Raw genomic sequence first — 19,024 nt, 5'->3', positions numbered from 1 at the left:
CTGTGTCATCATACCACGCGTGCCTCCTTTTTCTGGAGCAGGCGCCCACGCACGACCGTTCCTTCCGTCTCAGTCGCGATGTCGTCTCTTCCTCCCCCGCCGCCGGGATGGGCCCCTCCACCGCCGCCGCCACCGCCTCCCGACCCTTCCATGCTCCCTGCACCTCCTGCGGTTCCTCCTCCGCCGCCTCCCCCATCCTCGGGCTATAAGCCACTCAGTGAACTCGAGCTAGCGAAGCTCGAGCAGAAGAAGAACGAATGGCTCCGCACACGACGCAACCGTTTCGGCGAGAAACGGAGGGGTGGCTTTGTTGAGACACAAAAGGCCGACATGCCACCGGAGCATCTGCGCAAGATTGTCAAGGACATTGGCGATGTCTCGCAGAAGAAGTACACGAGCGACAAGCGCAGCTATCTCGGCGCGCTCAAGTTCATGCCGCATGCCGTTCTCAAGCTGCTCGAGAACATGCCCATGCCCTGGGAGTCGGCGCGCGAAGTCAAGGTTCTGTACCATGTCAACGGCTGCCTGACTCTGGTCAACGAGATCCCGCGCGTCATTGAGCCCGTTTTCCACGCGCAGTGGGCGGCCATGTGGGCGGCCATGCGGCACGAGAAGCGCAACCGGCGTCTGTTCAAGCGCATGCGATTCCCGCCCTTTGACGATGAGGAGCCGCCCCTGTCCTGGTCGGAAAACATTGAGGATGTCGAGCCGCTCGAGCCGATCCAGCTGGAGCTGCACGAGGAGGAGGACGAGGCTGTCTACGAGTGGTTCTACGACAGCCGGCCCTTGGTGGACACGTCGCATGTCAACGGCCCCAGCTACAAGTCATGGAACCTCAACCTGCGGCAGATGGCCGCTCTGTACCGTCTTAGCCGTCCTCTGCTCAGCGAGCGGCAGGACTCCAACTACTTTTACCTGTTCGAGCCGCAGAGCTTCTTCACCTCCAAGGCTCTGAACGTCGCTCTTCCTGGCAGCGCTCGTTTCGAGCCGCTGTACAAGGACATCGACCCGAACGACGAAGACTTTGGCGAGTTCAACGCTATTGACCGCATCATTTTCCGCAACGCGATCCGGACCGAGTCGCGGGTCGCCTACCCCCATTTGTACAACTCGTTCCCGCGTAGCGTGCGGAACACGTGGTACTCGTACCCGCAGACCGTGTACACGCTGACGAAGAACTCGGACCTGCCTACATTCCACGTCGTGTCCAACATCAACCCCGTCTCGTCGCGCTCCGACACCAAGTTTACGACCACGAGCCACGAGGACGAGATCTTTGGCTACGGCAGCAACGAGGAGCCAGAGGAAAGCCTCTTCGAGCTGCCGGCCGACCTGGAGCCCTTCATGGCCGACGACGACCTGACCACGGACGACACCTTTGATGCCATTGATCTGTGGTGGGCGCCGTACCCCTTCAACCGCCGCTCTGGCAAGATGGTGCGCGCACAGGACGTCCCGCTGGTCAAGTGGATGTACCTGGAGCATCCGGCCCGTCATATGCCCATGAAAGTGGGCGTTTCGTACCAGAAGCTGCTCAAGACCTACGTTCTCAACGAGCTGCACAAGAAGAAACCCAAGACGCTCCAGCGGCAGGACCTGCTGCGGACACTGAAGCAGACCAAGTTCTTCCAGCAGACGACCATCGACTGGGTCGAGGCCGGTCTGCAGGTGTGTCGGCAGGGCTTCAACATGCTGAACCTGCTCATCCACCGCAAGAACCTGACGTACCTGCACCTGGACTACAACTTCAACCTGAAGCCTGTCAAGACGCTCACCACCAAGGAGCGCAAGAAGTCTCGCTTTGGTAACGCATTCCACCTGATGCGCGAAATACTGCGCCTCACCAAGCTCATTGTCGACGCCCAGGTTCAGTACCGCCTTGGCAACATCGACGCCTTCCAGTTGGCGGATGGCATTCTGTACGCATTCAACCACGTCGGCCAGCTGACGGGCATGTACCGGTACAAGTACAAGTTGATGCACCAGATCCGGTCCTGCAAAGATCTCAAGCACCTGATCTACTACAAGTTCAACGCCGGCGGCATCGGCAAGGGCCCCGGCTGCGGCGTGTGGGCACCGGCTTGGCGTGTCTGGCTTTTCTTCATGCGCGGCATCATCCCGCTGCTAGAACGCTGGCTGGGCAACCTGCTCTCGCGTCAGTTTGAGGGCCGTCACAGCAAGGGTGTTGCGAAGACGGTAACAAAGCAGCGTGTCGAATCGCACTTTGACCTGGAGCTGCGTGCGTCCGTCATGGCGGATTTGATGGACATGATGCCCGAGGGCATCCGGCAGAGCAAGGTGAACACCGTCCTGCAGCATCTCTCGGAGGCCTGGCGGTGCTGGAAGAGCAACATTCCCTGGAAGGTGCCCGGTCTGCCGGCGCCCATTGAGAACGTCATTCTGCGCTATGTCAAGGCCAAGGCCGACTGGTGGATCTCGGTGGCGCATTACAACCGTGAGCGCATCCGCCGCGGTGCCACCGTCGACAAGACTGTCGCCAAGAAGAATGTTGGCCGCCTCACACGGCTCTGGCTCAAGGCCGAGCAGGAGCGCCAGCACAACCACATGAAGGACGGCCCGTACGTGTCGTCGGAAGAGGCGGTGGCCATCTACACCACGACGGTGCACTGGCTGGAGTCGAGAAAGTTCTCGCCCATCCCATTCCCCAGCGTGTCGTACAAGCACGACACCAAAATCCTGATCCTGGCCCTCGAGCGCCTGCGGGAGTCGTACTCGACCAAGGGCCGCCTGAACCAGAGTCAACGCGAAGAACTCGCCCTCATTGAGCAGGCGTACGACAACCCCGGCACCACGCTGGAACGGATCAAGCGCTTCCTGTTGACGCAGCGTGCGTTCAAGGAGGTGGGCATCGACATGAACGACAACTACAGCACAATCAACCCGGTCTACGACATTGAGCCCATCGAGAAGATCAGCGACGCCTATCTTGACCAGTACCTCTGGTACCAGGCGGACCAGCGCCACCTCTTCCCTGCCTGGATCAAGCCGTCCGACTCTGAGGTGCCGCCGCTGCTGGTGTACAAGTGGACGCAGGGCATCAACAACCTGCAGAATGTGTGGGAGACGGCAGACGGCGAGTGCGACGTCCTGATTGAGACGCAGCTGTCCAAGGTCTACGAAAAGATTGAGCTCACGCTTCTCAATTCGCTGCTGCGTCTGATCATGGACCACAATTTGGCCGACTACATCACGGCCAAGAACAACGTGACGCTTGCCTACAAGGACATGAGCCACGTCAACAGCTACGGCATGATCCGCGGCCTGCAGTTTGCGGCCTTTGTCTTCCAGTACTATGGCCTCATTCTCGATCTGCTTCTCCTCGGACCGCAGCGTGCCAGTGAGATTGCAGGCCCGCCCCATGCGCCCAACGACTTTTTGCAGTTCCAGGACCGGGAGACGGAGACCAAGCACCCCATCCGCCTGTACACGCGTTACATTGACAAGATCTGGGTGTTCCTGCGGTTTTCGGCCGACGAGTCCCGCGACCTCATCCAGCGCTTCCTCACCGAGCAGCCCGATCCCAACTTTGAAAACGTCATTGGCTACAAGACGAAGCGGTGCTGGCCTCGTGATTCGCGCATGCGCCTGATGCGCCACGACGTCAATCTGGGCCGCGCCGTGTTCTGGGATCTCAAGAACCGTCTGCCCCGGTCGGTGACCACGATCGAGTGGGAGGACACGTTCGCCAGCGTGTACAGCCGCGACAACCCGAACTTGCTGTTCTCCATGGCCGGGTTTGAGGTGCGCGTGCTGCCCAAGATCCGCAACCAGAACGACGAGTTCCCGGTCAAGGACAGCGTCTGGTCGCTGGTGGACAACACGACGAAGGAGCGGACAGCCCATGCCTTTTTGCAGGTGACGGAGGAGGACGTGGCCAAGTTCAACAACCGCATCCGCCAGATCCTCATGTCGTCCGGCTCGACGACGTTCACCAAGATTGCCAACAAGTGGAACACGGCGCTGATTGCCCTCTTCACCTACTACCGCGAGGCCGCTGTGTCGACCGTGAGTCTTCTCGACGCCATTGTCAAGTGCGAGACCAAGATTCAGACCCGTGTCAAGATTGGCCTCAACTCCAAGATGCCGTCGCGTTTCCCGCCCGCTGTGTTCTACACGCCCAAGGAACTTGGCGGTCTTGGTATGATTTCGGGCTCGCACATTCTGATCCCGACAAGCGACAAGCGGTGGTCCAAGCAGACGGACGTCGGTGTCACCCACTACCGCGCCGGCATGACGCACGACGAAGAGACGCTGATCCCCAACATCTTCCGGTACATCATTCCGTGGGAGGCCGAGTTTGTCGACTCGCAGCGTGTCTGGACCGAGTACTCGCAGAAACGGCTCGAGGCGAACCAGCAGAACAGACGTCTGACCCTGGAAGATCTCGAGGACAGCTGGGACCGCGGTCTGCCGCGGATCAACACCCTCTTCCAGAAGGACCGCAGCACGCTGAGCTTCGACAAGGGTTTCCGCGCTCGCGCCGATTTCAAGATTTACCAGCTTATGCGGAGCAACCCCTTCTGGTGGACCAGCCAGCGGCACGACGGCAGGTTGTGGTCTCTCCAGAGCTACCGTACCGATGTGATCCAAGCCCTGGGTGGTGTCGAAACGATTCTCGAGCACAGTCTGTTCCGCGCGACTGGCTACGCATCCTGGGAGGGTCTCTTCTGGGAAAAGGCCTGTCTCGCCAAGGGCACTCGTCTCTGCCGCTACGATGGATCGCTGGTCAACGTCGAGGATGTCCAAGAAGGCGACCTGCTCCTGGGCCCCGACGGCGGCCCCCGCAAGGCGTTTAACATTGTGTCCGGCAAGGAACGCCTGTACCGCATCAAGACTGGTCGGTGCGAGGATCTGGTGGTCACGCCCAACCATATCCTGACTCTGCACGAACCTTGTTGCCATGACCGTGGGGACGACAGAATGGAGGACGTGATCGGCGACCGGTCCGTCCCGGAGAGCAGTCCTGACGGCCGCTGGACGACCATCGAGATGACGGCGGCCGATTTTGCGGCTATGGACCCCTCCTCGCGCTCGCGATACCGGCTCTACAGAGCCCCTCCATTCGAGTATGCCGAGCAGGACGTGCCAGTCGACCCTTACTTCTTGGGCCTGTGGCTTGGTGACGGCCACCGCGTGGATGATGCCGTCGCCACCGACTATGAGCAGGAAATCCGCGATTTCCTGGCGGCGTACGCCGCCGAGCTGGACCTGCATTTTGACCACCATGTCGGAGACCGCACCATGTCCGACGGCGACCCCAAGCACGCGTGGCAGGCGCCCGCCATAGTCCCCACGCCTTTGCGTGCCGACCGCAGCTTGTCTTCGAGCGACCCAGTACCATTTTCGCAGCAAACCACCCGCGCCGGGACACCGGTAGAAGCAGATGGTCCTAAGGAGATCGTCTTGCCAGCATTTGACTTTGATTGTTTCCCGGCCCCCACAGTCGTCGACATCACCACAGAAGCACTGGAGCACGCACAGCTCGACGACGTCCTGGACATGATCCCGGTCGCGGAGGGGGACCTTCCCGCCGATGACCTCCTGTCCGCGCTTCAAGAGATCAAAGACGACGAGGACGATAGAGAAGCGCTCCGCGCCGACGAACATACCCGGCAAATTCGCTTGCAGTCTGGCCGCCGAGCCTATGGCGATCTGAATGAAGACGAGGAGGAGCTGCTGGCCCAGCAGATAGCATCTGCGGGTGCTGCGAGCGGCCGCAAGGTCAACAGCCTCCTGAATGCCCTCCGGCCTCTGGGCGTCCTCTCCCGCGGCGTTAGCCCCGACGCCAAGCACATCCCGGAGTGCTACCTCAAGAACTCCCGCGAGGTCCGCCTGGCCGTTTTGGCCGGTTTGATCGATTCCGACGGGACGTACGTCGCGAATGATGCGGCCGGTGTCGGTGCCTTTGTCTACGCACAGCCCAAACGGCGACACTCGCGCCTCTTCTGGGACGCCGTGACGCTGACGCGCTCGCTTGGCTTCAAGGTCACCACGTCGGAGGTTGTTCCACCGCCCAGCGAACGCGCCATGACGTCAGACACTGCCCTGCGCGCCGTCATCACCGGGGAGATTCACGAGATCCCGACGCTCTTGGCCCGCAAGATCGTCATGGGCCGGTTTGCACCTGCCACTAGCAGGTACATGATTACAGGGATCGAGCTCGAGGAGCATGAGACCGAATGGGCTGGTTTCCGCGTTGATCAAGATCAGCTGTACCTTCGACATGATCATGTGGTTGTCCACAATTCTGGCTTTGAAAATTCACTCAAGTTCAAAAAGCTCACATCGGCCCAGCGGAGTGGTCTGTCGCAGATTCCGAACCGTCGGTTTGTTCTGTGGTGGTCGCCGACGATGAACCGAGCGTCGGTGTACGTTGGTTTCCAGGTGCAGCTGGATTTGACGGGCATTTTCCTTCACGGCAAGCTGCCGACGCTCAAGATCTCGCTGATCCAAATCTTCCGGGCGCATCTGTGGCAAAAGATCCACGAGTCTGTTGTGATGGATCTGTGCCAGGTGTTTGACCAGGAGCTTGATTCCCTCGGCATCGAGTCTGTGCAGAAGGAGACGATCCACCCGCGCAAGTCGTACAAGATGAACAGTTCGTGCGCCGATATCCAGCTGTTCCCGAGCCAGCGGTGGAACGTGACTCGTCCGTCGCTCCTGTTTGACTCCAAGGACACGCTCGAGGCCACGACGACGGACAAGTTCTGGATCGACGTCCAGCTGCGGTATGGCGACTACGACTCGCACGACATTGAGCGCTACGTCCGTGCCAAGTACCTCGACTATACCACGGACAGCATGAGTCTGTATCCGTCGCCGACGGGCTTGATGATTGGCATCGACATGGCGTACAACTTGTACTCGGCGTACGGCCAGTACTTCCCCGGTCTGAAGATTCTTGTTCAGCAGGCCATGGCCAAGATCATCAAGGCCAACCCGGCACTGTACGTCCTGCGCGAGCGCATCCGCAAGGGCCTGCAGCTGTACGCGTCGGAGAGCAACCAAGAGTTTTTGAACTCGCAAAACTACTCGGAGCTCTTCAGCAACCAGACACAGCTGTTCATCGACGACACCAACGTCTACCGCGTGACCATCCACAAGACGTTTGAAGGCAACCTGACGACCAAGCCCATCAACGGCGCCATCTTCATCTTCAACCCGCGCACCGGCCAGCTCTTCCTCAAGATCATCCACACGAGCGTGTGGGCCGGCCAGAAGCGTCTGGGCCAGCTGGCCAAGTGGAAGACGGCCGAGGAAGTCGCGGCGCTGATCCGCTCGCTGCCGGTGGAAGAGCAGCCGAAGCAGCTGATTGTCACGCGCAAGGGTCTGCTGGACCCGCTCGAGGTGAACCTGCTCGACTTCCCCAACATCTCGATCCGCGCGTCCGAACTGCAGCTGCCCTTCCAGGCGGCGATGAAGGTGGAGAAGCTGGGTGACATGATCCTGCGCGCGACCGAGCCGCAGATGGTGCTTTTCAACCTCTACGACGAGTGGCTGAAGAGCGGCATCTCCTCGTACACGGCCTTCTCGCGTCTCGTCCTGATTCTGCGTGGGCTGCACGTGAACCAGGACAAGACGAAGCTGATTCTGCGGCCGGACAAGACCATCATCACGCAGGACCATCACATCTGGCCGTCGCTGACGGACGAGGAATGGATCAAGGTGGAAACGCAGCTGCGCGACCTGATTCTCAACGACTACGGCAAGAAGAACAACGTCAACGTGTCGAGCCTGACGACCAGCGAAGTGCGCGACATCATCCTCGGTATGGAAATTTCGGCGCCGTCGATGCAGCGCCAGCAGGCGGCCGAAATCGAGAAGCAGCAGCAAGAGCAGCAGCAGCTGATGGCGACGACGACCAAGACGCACAACATCCACGGCGAGGAGATGATTGTGACGACGACGTCGCAGTTTGAGACGCAGACGTTTGCGTCCAAGACGGAGTGGCGCACGCGCGCCATTGCGACGTCGAACCTGCGCACGCGCGCCAACAACATCTACGTGTCGCCGGCCGACAGCGACAGCGGCGCGCTGACGTTTGTGATGCCCAACAACATTCTCAAAAAGTTCATCACGATCGCGGACCTGCGTGTCCAGGTGGCCGGCTACCTGTACGGCTCCTCGCCGCCCGAGACGGACCAGGTGAAGGAGATCCGGTGCATTGTGCTGGTGCCGCAGATTGGCGGTCTGCGGGGCGTCCAGCTGCCGCAGCACCTGCCGCAGCACGAGTACCTCAGGAACCTCGAGCCGCTGGGCATCATCCATACGGCGTCGGGCAACGAGCTGCCGTACATGTCGGCGGCGGACGTGACGGAGATGGCGCGCCTGCAGGACGAGCACGAGTCGTGGTCCGTCAACCGCGACAGCAACATCTCCGTGTCGGTGTCGTTCACGCCGGGCAGCGTCTCGCTGTCGGCGTGGGGCCTGTCGCCGCAGGGCTTCTCGTGGGGCGTGCAGAACAAGGACACGCAGAGCGACCAGCCGCAGGGCTTCACGACGAGCATGGGCGAGAAGCGCAAGCTGCTGCTGAGCCCCAAGTACAAGGGCTTCTTCCTGGTCCCCGAGAACGGCCGGTGGAACTACAGCTTCATGGGGTCGGACTTTGCCGGCCTGGCCAAGAAGAGCGTGCACGTCAAGCTCGACACGCCGCAGCCCTTCTACAGCGACCAGCACCGGCCACTGCACTTCCAGAACTTTGCCGAGCTGGAAGACATTTGGGTGGACCGCGACGACAGCTTTGCCTAAGCGAGCAGGCCTCAGTCCTCGCGGCACGACGAGGAGAGTGGGAGAAAATGCATACGGGCACAAAAGGGCACCAGACCAGCCCAGGTGCCCGTTGGTGGGAAGGGTCGTGGACAGAAAAAAAAGAAAGAAAAAAAACATTTTGTACTTTTATTTTGCATGTTTGATCTTCATTTTCGGACTTCTAAATGGCACGGCGACGCTGCATCACGAGTTTGTTTCCAGTTTCGACTTGAATACTATGGCCTCTGTTTTCGTTTTCATAGTCTTATAATTTTTCCTTTTTATGGTCTTTGATCTTTAGCTGTTCAACATGACGCCGGCCCGAGGGTTTAGCAAAAATGCGCGTGGGATGTGAGTGTGTCAAAAAACGTACGCCTGTCAGATGACCAATCCGATTCGAGGCAGACAAGGCAAGAGCGCGTAAGCATCACCAGTCGCCATGTCCTTTCCCTACCGCAAGGGCGCCTGCCGTTCGTGGGCCCTGTGACAGGTGCGGCCTGTTCGTCGCACCTTCCCATCACAGCACGAGCTTGGTAAGAACTGAACAAGCAGCGGCGCCCGGCGGCAACGGGTCTGCCGACGCCATCAGTGTCTCTTGTATTGCTCGTATCTGGCGAGCGAGCGGAGAGCCCAGACAGCAACGCGGAATCAGCGCCTCGCAGTGATGATCAAGTAAATTGCACAGATTCATGCATCAATGCATTGCAAGCAAATCAAAAAGGCGCGGCCAACAACAGGTTAGCGCCAGCCTTGTCCATGAAAAAAAAGGTGGGGTGGGCTGGACAGAGCAGGACAGAAAGGGCAGGGGCGACACGAGGAAGGACGCCGTATTGGGCAAGCAAGACGGAGTGGAAAGAGACCACTCGAAAAGAGGGAAGGAGCAGATTGCACATGTCAAAAGCAGGATGCGGCCCAGCCAAGGACGAGAATGCGACGTCCAGCACCTCCAAATAAAGAAAATGGAACAATAAACAAACCGATGTGACCCGTCGCGCCTGTTACCGCAAACAGACAGGCCCTGCAGCTGACGTTCTGCGTACCTGCATTGTGCTGCAGACACGTTCGGAGGATATGCCTCCCCAGGGCAAAGCGACGGAGTCGACTCGGCGTAAAGACGTGTACAAACCAAGGAAAGAGTGACCAGGCTGACTTCCTCAAAAGCAGGACCAGGAGGGCGTGGGAGGCGTGGGAGTTTCCGAATCTTCGGAAGCACCTGCCTGAGGTGACCCCCGTCTTCCTCTGGGCTGTCATAAGCCGTGTCATACGAATACGTCCAAAGTTCTTTCCGTCTAATCTTTCCAAGCGATGTAAACCGGAGAGTGGGTACAAAAGGGAAGGAGAGAAAGAGAGAAAGAGAGAAAGAGGTAGAGAGGGAAAGAGTGACGGGGAATGAACTTTGAATGGGGGCTTTTGTGGCAACCTGTCACTCGCAAGGGCCGTGACGCTCTGCATGATCATGCATGTCGCTTGGCGCTTTTGGACGAGGACAGCGCACTTGCACACTTGCGCCCAGCGGCATCCTTGATTGTAGAGAGTGGGCATCAAGCAGGACGAGAGATGGCCGTAAAGTAAAGCAGGCCGAACATCCAACGAGTGCACATTTTAACATGCACTCGACATCCGAGTGTGCCAAGGGGTGTCTTGGCAGACGCACACGGACTGGCGGAGTAACTATGCGGAATACTCCGTACAGATTCAGGTGAACCGATTCCAGCTCCCCGGAGAAAGCGTTCGTGCCCAAAGATACGACGTAAGATACGATTCGTACAAGGGCTGCAATGACCGCTGTATTCGAAAGGAGAGTCTGACTCCGCAGCATGCTTGCAGCCGCTGCTTGCCCTCGGTATTGATCCAAACAGGAAGCCCTCAAGCATATGCAAGGCGCATCTTCTTTGTTCGCCGGCATCGTCACTTGGACGTCGTTCGTCTGTACTCTGTACGATGCATATCCCGTCCAGCTTTTGTCCTTGTTTGGTTTGGGTAGATTCCAGCACCCCATTTCGTGTTTTCTGCACGCCCAGGCATTTCTGCAATAGCGACAGGTCCTATGGCGATTATTGTGAGGCTTCCAAAATACATTCCAAAATATACGAGAACCTGATTTCGTCCGTAATAGTGATGCGCGGAAGTACCGACGAACAGCGACGATGCACGCCCAAGACCAACTGCGCAGCAAAACGCTCCTTCTGTGCAGAGTGCCTGCACCGTTGCGCGATTGCACGCGGCAAGTGCGACCTGTGAGCACCTTCCAGCCACGCGTCAGACGCTGCTCAAACGCAAAGGTGGCCGATCAGGAGTCGCAGAGTCGGGTTCGGAAACCACGACCGACACGACGCACACCACAGGAGTTGAACGGCCAATCGCGCCTGCGTGTTCTGGATACTGCGTCTCTTGCATTGTGGCTGGCCGTGGCAACGCCGCCAGGGGTCGCGCCTTTGCATTTCGATTGGTGACTCGCGAGCAACACAAAGACAGATTGAAGGAACAAAAAGAACAATTCAAGTCCCGACCGTGCGCCCGCATACGTCCCTCTGGCCCGTCGCCCGTGTCGAGTGTTTGTATTACAGAAATGCAATACAAGCCCGCAGCCAAACACGGTGCAACAACGGTACGAATGCATTGCCAACATCAGGCGAAAGATCGTCAGGAAAGAAAATTGGAAGAAAAGCTCACAATCTCAAAATAGGAACCAGAACCAAGGAGTCAAGTATGTCGTAGACAGGGGGCCTTCAGCACGCCCGCACGAACATCCCAGCTCGTTGCCCCCATTGCAGCTCATAACGTCGCGCCGCGCTAGAAGCATGCACCGGGCTTTCTAGAAGACCAGCAATCAATCGCTCACGTCTGTCCGTGCAACCCCTTGTCAGACAGCATTTAGGGCGAAGCAGGGGCCAGGCAAGGGCCTGGCAGCATAATGTTCGTTTTATTGCTGGGTTCCGAGCTTCAAGGCTTCCTTATGCATATCCCTGTCCGTCGAACAGCCGCTCTGTCCCTCCCAGCGTTGCGACGCCTTGCGCATGGGAAGATCTCACTGTGCGCGGCCCCGTCTTCGTACACTTTGCACTCCATCTGACGATACGGGCCCTCTTTCTGTCTCTCTGGCGGCCTCTGCCTGGGCCACCAGGTGGACGGGCATTGACGCGAAGGCTTCGTGCAATCTTGGAGCTGCCGACATGGTCGGGCCTGGTCCAGGTCAGGCCCAGGCACCGGCGGTGTTTGAAGCATCATCGCTGCAAGGACTGTCCTGGCGATGCGGCGATGCGGCGATGCGGCGTGTGAAAAGACGCAGGGACTGCGCGCACATTGCAATGCATGATCTTGTTGTGTCGCTCTTCATCGGAACTGCTCCTCGCATCACACGACGCACACATCTGTCTCCCACTACGAAAAGTACAGGAATTCGGACCTCCCCTGCTCACACTACATCCCATTGGAGTCTGTCAGATGCTTCCCGGCGCTCCCCAGTACTCCCGACAGCTTGGACAACTGCCTCCACACTCAACTCTAATCCATGCAAAATACAAAATACGACTCCCGCACGTATACGCCGGACTCAGCAGTTGTTGACCTGGTGTGGCCGTCCAAATCGAGTTACTGCCCGAGTCAACCCCCGTCAGCTCATTTCAACATCCGCTTTGCCAATGGCATGACGCTCACATGTTGGACCCTGGCTCGCCAGACAGGATCGAAGCCATCCAAGTCTGAGAATTTGATTTGCACGCACGGCGTTGAGCGCAGGCCCGTCTGCCTCCAGTGGTGCGTGGAGCACTGTCCGAAATGCGTACGATATGCATGTGCTCCGTACTATGAATCTCGCTTCCACCATACATCTCATTTTGCATCTCACCATGTACTTTGTACCACACACACAAGAGCTGCATGCCACGACCACCACGACACAATCTACCGGAGGCTCTCACTCACCGCTGAAAGCCGTCTGAGTCTGAGGCGCTCCTCGCCTATCGTTTGGTCCTTTATCCTTCACAAGCCGCGACGCCAGGCCTTCCGCTGCCACCTTGGGTTGCATCATAACAGACGTCTATTAAGACGACAGGACGCGGACAGAAACAAATAGTGGCGCTTTTCCTAGCTCTGGAATCCCATCGCAACGCACCGAAGTCTGTTCCCATCCAGTAGTCCTCTTTTGCTTTCCTATTCTTTCTTCTTTTGCTGTTGGCTGTTTCCTCGGCACTGGCCCCTGTCCTTCTGCTGTCTGCTGTCTCCTCTCCTCCCCCCCCAGCTAGTCGCCTTTTAAGGCAGAGAGAGGCAAACCCGGGGCAAACCATTCTAATGCTTTCATGCCAGGTCAAAGAAAGCCATGGATTACGCACAAAAAAAAATTCGAGCGTGATTTAATGGTACCAGCGGAAGGGGCAAAAAGTATGAAAACTGACGTGGGGAGGTCTACAAGGAGGAAGGGAACAACTGGCCGTGACGTTTTTTTTGTCGTTTCCTCTGACAGCTACGTCCCGCGTCATCCCCATCTTCCCGCCTCTGCCATTGCGGGAGTACTTGTCGCCACCGTTACCGCTCTTGTGAGAGCAGTCTGTTCGTCCCAGTCGGCTTCTATCTGTCCGGCAGCGAACCGCACGGAATGCCCCAGTTGGGGGGTGAATGGGATACCTTCCGCAGCCCTGCTCGCCTCCTCTGCCCGCTCTTCGCTTGCGGGCTCTCCCTCGTCACTCGTCACTCGTCCCAAGTACAGGGTCGAAAGTGTTTCATGTTACGATGGCCAATCCGACTGTGTGTGTTTTGCATTCTTCTATGCGTTCTCGATTCTTCTCTCTCAGTGGACTGGCCCAGGACGCTGCCAGCCCCATCTTCGCCCTCCATGATGCTTCTTGTTGTTGTTTTTATTGTCTTTTGTTCGCTCTTCCAACTGACCTGTGACTTTTTGTTGTTCTTCCCTTTTTGCATCAGTCTTGAACAATTTACTCTTTTTTGGCTGGTATGCATCTATCTGTTCCTGGCTTGGTCTTTCTCTTGACTTCTTTTCATGGCCGTTTTACCAACTCGAGACCCCCCCTCCCTTCCAGTACACACCCTAGCATCTTCACCCCACCCCTGTATTGTTGTCTTCTGGGGCCGGGGCCTAACCGTTTCTATATCCGGCATGCAAGCCATGGCATAAGATCACCAAATTATGCTACCTCATCGGATGCTGAGCAAAGGAAATGCCAACCGACCCCCCCCCCCCCCCCTCCCTTCCTCCCCTTCAAGCATACTCGACGTGTTCTCCGTCCTGCGTATTGCGTACTCAATAGTAGTGGCAGACCAGGGGAGGGGTCGGATTCCTGGATGCTGACCCCATAAATCCTCTTATTTATTTTTTTATAAAGTTGGCCTTTCCATTTCCAATACCGTCCACTTAGCCCATCCTACCTACCACCGTCCGCCACCCACCGTGCGCTCTTATATGGGCTCTTATAAGTATAAGAAAGCCCCGACACAGACTCACATGTACCACGGCGGGGAATAGCTGCTCGTGTTCTCTATCCGCACTCGGCCCCTGAATACGTCGTTTTGCTCTTTACCCTTTGCCTTGACTACGAAGATCAGACGATAATGCGCTCCCGCCCTGCCCAGATCGTCATCAGCTACACCTCGCCTCTACCGTCGACGGATCCAAGGACATGAGAGCAGCACACGATCAGCCAACACGCCAAACCCAACGATCTCCCCGGCACCAGACGGATGGAAGCACAGCAGCCCCTTCTTGTCCTTGTCGCGTTCTTCCGTTCTTACCCTTGTAAGAGCTTGTCTGCGTGTTATTGAAATACTCCGCCGCTCGCACACACGCCTCCCTCTGGCAGAGTCTCCTCTGTTTCTCTCTCCTCCCACTCAGTCCTCCCACTATTACACTCTTTATCTATTTGGGCCAAAACACGAAGCCCATACACCGCACTTCTATTCGTCAACCGCACTCGCTGTCGCCACTTTCGTTTTTTGTCCAGCCTGTACCTTGTTCAACATTTTTTCTTCGGCATTACCAAGCATCAAGCATCACAGACGGTCCCATTCTAATCGACAAATTCTCAACAATACGCATGCGGTCGTTTTTCGAGAGCCACTTTAGTCACTCCCTCACGGTCCGTAACGCGGAGGACGTACACCAGGCGGCCGAACGCCCGCATCGACGGCAGAGCCAAGCCTCTAATAACGGCAACAACGTGTGCCCGGGGTCCAACACGGTCCCTCCATACACTTTCGACGCAGCCGCCCTCCGGGGCCCCGGTCTATCAAATTCTTTCCCTTCAGAGTCCGGCGACCAGCCAGAGCGGCTCGCTCTGGCGGAACCCATGCATAGAAGACACGCTGGCGAGCAACTACAGAGTAGGGTCAGACTACAATGTCGATTACTCTCCCCAGGACTCGCACCCTGGCGAGCAGCAACATAGTCAAGCACCGCAGGTTTATGAGCCGCAACAGCATCACAGCCGGCCGTCGCTGCACCACATCGGAACCGGTACTTCTTTGCACGACACAACCGCGGCAGCGCATCACCATCAGCAGCAGCAGCAGCAGCAACAACAATCACACCACCACACCATGTCACACCACCACGCGGCCGCCGCGCACCATCCCCATCAGGTGCTGATGGACCCGAGCCAGATGGGCGCTCACCATGCCGCCGCAGCTGCCGCCCGGCATCTTGGGCACCATCCGGGCCAGGCTCACTACGGTGCGCCCGTTCCTTCGCCACATGCAGTCGTCACGCCACTCTATCCAGGTTTGACCGCCGGACCTGTTGGTACAACAGCAGGAGTGAAACGGACGCGGCCCGAAGACCTCGATCTCTCTGTGTCAGGGATGCCGGATCTGGAGCAGAGTGATCTCGACTCGATGGGCGCATATGGGCAGCCAACAGGAACACCACAACAGGCCACGCCACAGTCTCTGCCTCCGACCCACCATCACCACCGACTACCAGATACGGGACCTCCTTCGAAAATGATGCGCCGTGATGGGGAGGGGGGAGGCGGCGGCGGTGGAGGCGCACCAAGCGTCGTGGGCCAAGCCGGCATGCCACCACCGGCCCCCCGGCCACGGGGCCCCAAGCTCAAGTTCACGCCGGAAGACGACCAGCTCTTAATCGACCTGAAGGAAAACAAGAGCCTGACGTGGAAGCAAATCGCCGACTTTTTCCCGGGACGCTCCAGTGGGACGCTGCAAGTGCGGTACTGCACCAAGTTGAAGGCGAAAACGACACAGTGGACGGACGAAACGGTGCGTTTGCGACCTCTTTGTATCCCTCATACCCTTTTTTGCCTCGGGGGCGGCGTGGACTAACAAGGCCAGGATCAAAAACTACGAACGGCACTGCAGGACTATGAAAACGAAAAGTGGCGTATTGTGGCCAACAAGGTCGGTACGGGTTTCACGCCGGCGGCGTGCCGGGAGCGTGCGGCGCAGATGATGGGAGGGCCCTTATAGCAATCAATGTCTCCAGCAGGAGCCAATCCTGGGTCTGGGGACACCACGATCTACGCTGAGCAGCAGCAGCAGCAGCAGCAGCAGCATCATCAACAGCACCTTCATCAGCAACAGCAACAGCAGCATCACCACCCACATCAACAACACGCACATCAGCTGTCACACCAGCAACATCATCCACAACAATCTCCCGGACTACCCGGCAGCATGTTCTCCCAGCAGCTGTAGTCCGTCCACAAGCGCCATGCTCGCATTTAATCTCACGTTTGCAACAAGCCATACGCCGACTTGATCGTGCCGGCTTCTCACGCCCATCAATGGTAATCTCCCTTATTGAAGGGCCTTTCCTTTGTCTCTTTCTGCTTCATTTCATTTCATTTTTTTTTTTTTTTTTGGTATCAGCGTGGTAACTTTTCACGTTTGACCCTCTTCGCCATTACCATTTATTGCCATGTCCTTGTTTAGAACTTACGCTGTCGAGCCTTTTCTTTTCTTTTCCTTTCATCGCACGGCAGTATCATACCCCTTTCCTCTTTTGGCAGCATCATGTACTCCCTCTTAATCATGTCTTCTGGGGCGACGTTTATTCTCTTTTCTCGTTTCGTCCTTCGCCTTTTTTTTTTTTTTTTACATTTTATTTTCCACCTATTTTGATTTCCGGCCTGATGTTATGACCATAGAAACGCGGAAATAGAGACGAAGCGACGCGATCGGTATATGAACGGTGTAATTGTATCGCGCTTGGGCTGCCGAGCTTTTGCCGTTTCGCTTGTGATGGGGCGTGCGGGCGTTGGATTTTTTTTGGTTTTTGATCTTGACTTCTCATTAACTCTCCCCCTCCCCCTTCTATTTTTTTTTTTTTTCGTTCTTTGTTTACATGGGCTCCACACGTCGGGCATTTCTGTAATCCATAAATATAAATAAATAGTACACGTATTAGTCTCACTCAGCTTTCTCTGTTGATAATAATTTAAGCCGCCTTAATGTTTCTAGCCAATCTCTATTGTTTTTATTCGAAGTATAAATTAAAACGACCATTATAATTTCTCGCCATATCCATCACTGTTGTAAAACTCCGATACATGTCATCAAATAATTATCGTTAGAATTGGGTTTCCAGCTCAACCTTGCTAAGAGAGACAGCCTTCTCTACCAGGTTTACCATCTTTTCGTGCGCCGCGACCTTGATGGACCTCCCGTCTGTCGCATTCACGCTCTCCAAGTAGCGAGCCATCTCGACGATCCAGCCGTTAAACTCGCCCACCTCGGTCGTCTTCCCGGCCAGCGCGTCCTGGAGCATGGAGCTGTTGTTGTCCTTGACGAGGTCACCCACGCGGTAGACCATGGTTCGTAGACTCGCAAAGGAGAGTCTTTCGATCAACGCTTCTTTGTCAATATCGCTATTGGTATCGTTCCCCGTCTGTGCAAAGATGCTGCCGCTTTCCATCTCGTGGAGGACAAGCGCGCGCAACACGACACTCGCCTCTTGGAGAAGCTCGTCAATAACCTGCGGCACCGCCGATTCGCCCCCTGGAACAAAAAGAGCGCCATTCTTGCAGCGCAGGATGGCGGTCAGCGGATTGATGACGGCGTTGACCACGAGCTTCTCGAGCTGCAGCACCCACAACTCATGGCGCGGCGCCCAACGGGCGTTTAGCTGAGATGCCGCCAGGATCTGCCGGACGAGGTAAGGAAAGGACTCCTCTCCTGTGAAGTCGGGACTGTCGTCGCCTACGGCTCCCAAAACAACATCGGCAGGCGATGCGTGGACGCTGGCAAACGGCCCGAGCGAAAAGACGCCATGGGTCACAATGCAGGCGAGCCAGAGAGGCGTAGCGGCAGTCCCGGGGTAGCGTGCCTTGTTGTAGACGGCTCCGTACGGTGGCCACAGTTTGTTCATGCCGTTCTGTGCAAAGGCGACAGCCGAGTCGGGCCCGAGATATCGCCGCAGCCAGTCTGCCGTCTTGAGCGCGTCCTGGGCCTTGGTGGAAACGACAAGATTGGCGATATTGCTTATTTCTGCAGATTGCGCCCGTGCCGAAGAAGACGGAGGCGCCTCAGACCACATCTCGACGTCAAAGCCGGTGGTCCGAGCACTGTCGTCCAGATCGTGTTGATCCTCAAGGTAGCTCGGCGGGTGTAACACAACGCCGGGTTTGGAGCGCCACTGTTCTAGGAGGCCGGGACGGTGGACGACCAATGTGATCGGCGGACGATTCGGGAGACTGGCGAGTGAAGCAGCAAAAAGTCGGCCCAGGTTTCCCATGCCCAAGATGTAGATGCGCCTCTGCTCTTCTTCCGCCGAAAGCTTCCGGCTGGTCACTGATTTGGCCGTGCTGGAGCCACCCGGTATATCTTCCGTGGTCCACTTGTAGATTTTTGGCCCTGGTGCCTTGTCCTGAAGCACATTTGACAGCCAACCCGGGATGGCAGCTTCTCCCAGCCCATCTGCTCCAACGATATCTGTCATCGGTTTGGAGCTGAACCATCTCCTGGAGGGCGCCGCTGGCACCAAACAGGCGCTGCGCCAGTATGTACAAGACACTGCAGCAGGGCAGCGAGACTTTAAGGCAAGAGAAAACATACCCGAGACATACCGAGAGCTATGAAAGAAGTGGCTCGATGCTTCGCTTCACGTTGAGACCGTCGGCAATTATGTAAGCATAGGCGTTGGGCTAAACGGCTTTAGTGGCGAGAGAGACGCCTGGGGAGGCGCTGTAGCCTAGCGGTAAAAACCACTTTAAACGGCGGTAGCTGTCACGTGCTGTCGTGGAAGCGTCGCGATTCTCCAACTTTCTTCGGATGACGTTTGAGAAAGTCG

General features: G+C 57.2%; 3 protein-coding genes across 3 annotated transcripts; 2 read left to right on the top strand and 1 right to left on the bottom strand.

Annotated features, from left to right (window-relative positions):
• Positions 1–78: 78 nt before the first annotated feature.
• Positions 79–8,769, top strand: SPBR_00002 (pre-mRNA-processing factor 8; the record flags this gene model as incomplete). The annotated part of the gene is made up of 1 exon (XM_040758323.1): positions 79–8,769. The coding sequence occupies one exon, from the start codon at positions 79–81 to the stop codon at positions 8,767–8,769; it is 8,691 nt and encodes a 2,896-aa protein (XP_040618509.1).
• A 6,047-nt stretch (positions 8,770–14,816) lies between these two features.
• SPBR_00477 (MYB DNA-binding protein domain-containing protein) lies at positions 14,817–16,495 on the top strand (the record flags this gene model as incomplete). The annotated part of the gene is made up of 4 exons (XM_040758796.1): positions 14,817–14,960; positions 15,028–15,996; positions 16,069–16,134; positions 16,220–16,495. 4 exons carry the CDS (start codon positions 14,817–14,819, stop codon positions 16,493–16,495), a joined length of 1,455 nt encoding a protein of 484 aa, XP_040618508.1.
• An 810-nt stretch (positions 16,496–17,305) lies between these two features.
• Positions 17,306–18,673, bottom strand: SPBR_00633 (2-dehydropantoate 2-reductase; the record flags this gene model as incomplete). The annotated part of the gene is made up of 1 exon (XM_040758952.1): positions 17,306–18,673. The coding sequence occupies one exon, from the start codon at positions 18,671–18,673 to the stop codon at positions 17,306–17,308; it is 1,368 nt and encodes a 455-aa protein (XP_040618507.1).
• Between the last annotated feature and the right edge of the window lie 351 nt (positions 18,674–19,024).

Source organism: Sporothrix brasiliensis (assembly GCF_000820605.1).
Source record: "Sporothrix brasiliensis 5110 chromosome Unknown Cont19, whole genome shotgun sequence".
Lineage (NCBI taxonomy): Eukaryota > Fungi > Ascomycota > Sordariomycetes > Ophiostomatales > Ophiostomataceae > Sporothrix > Sporothrix brasiliensis.
The sequence above is the reverse complement of the archived record's forward strand: the minus strand, read 5'-3'. Positions and strand labels throughout refer to the sequence as shown.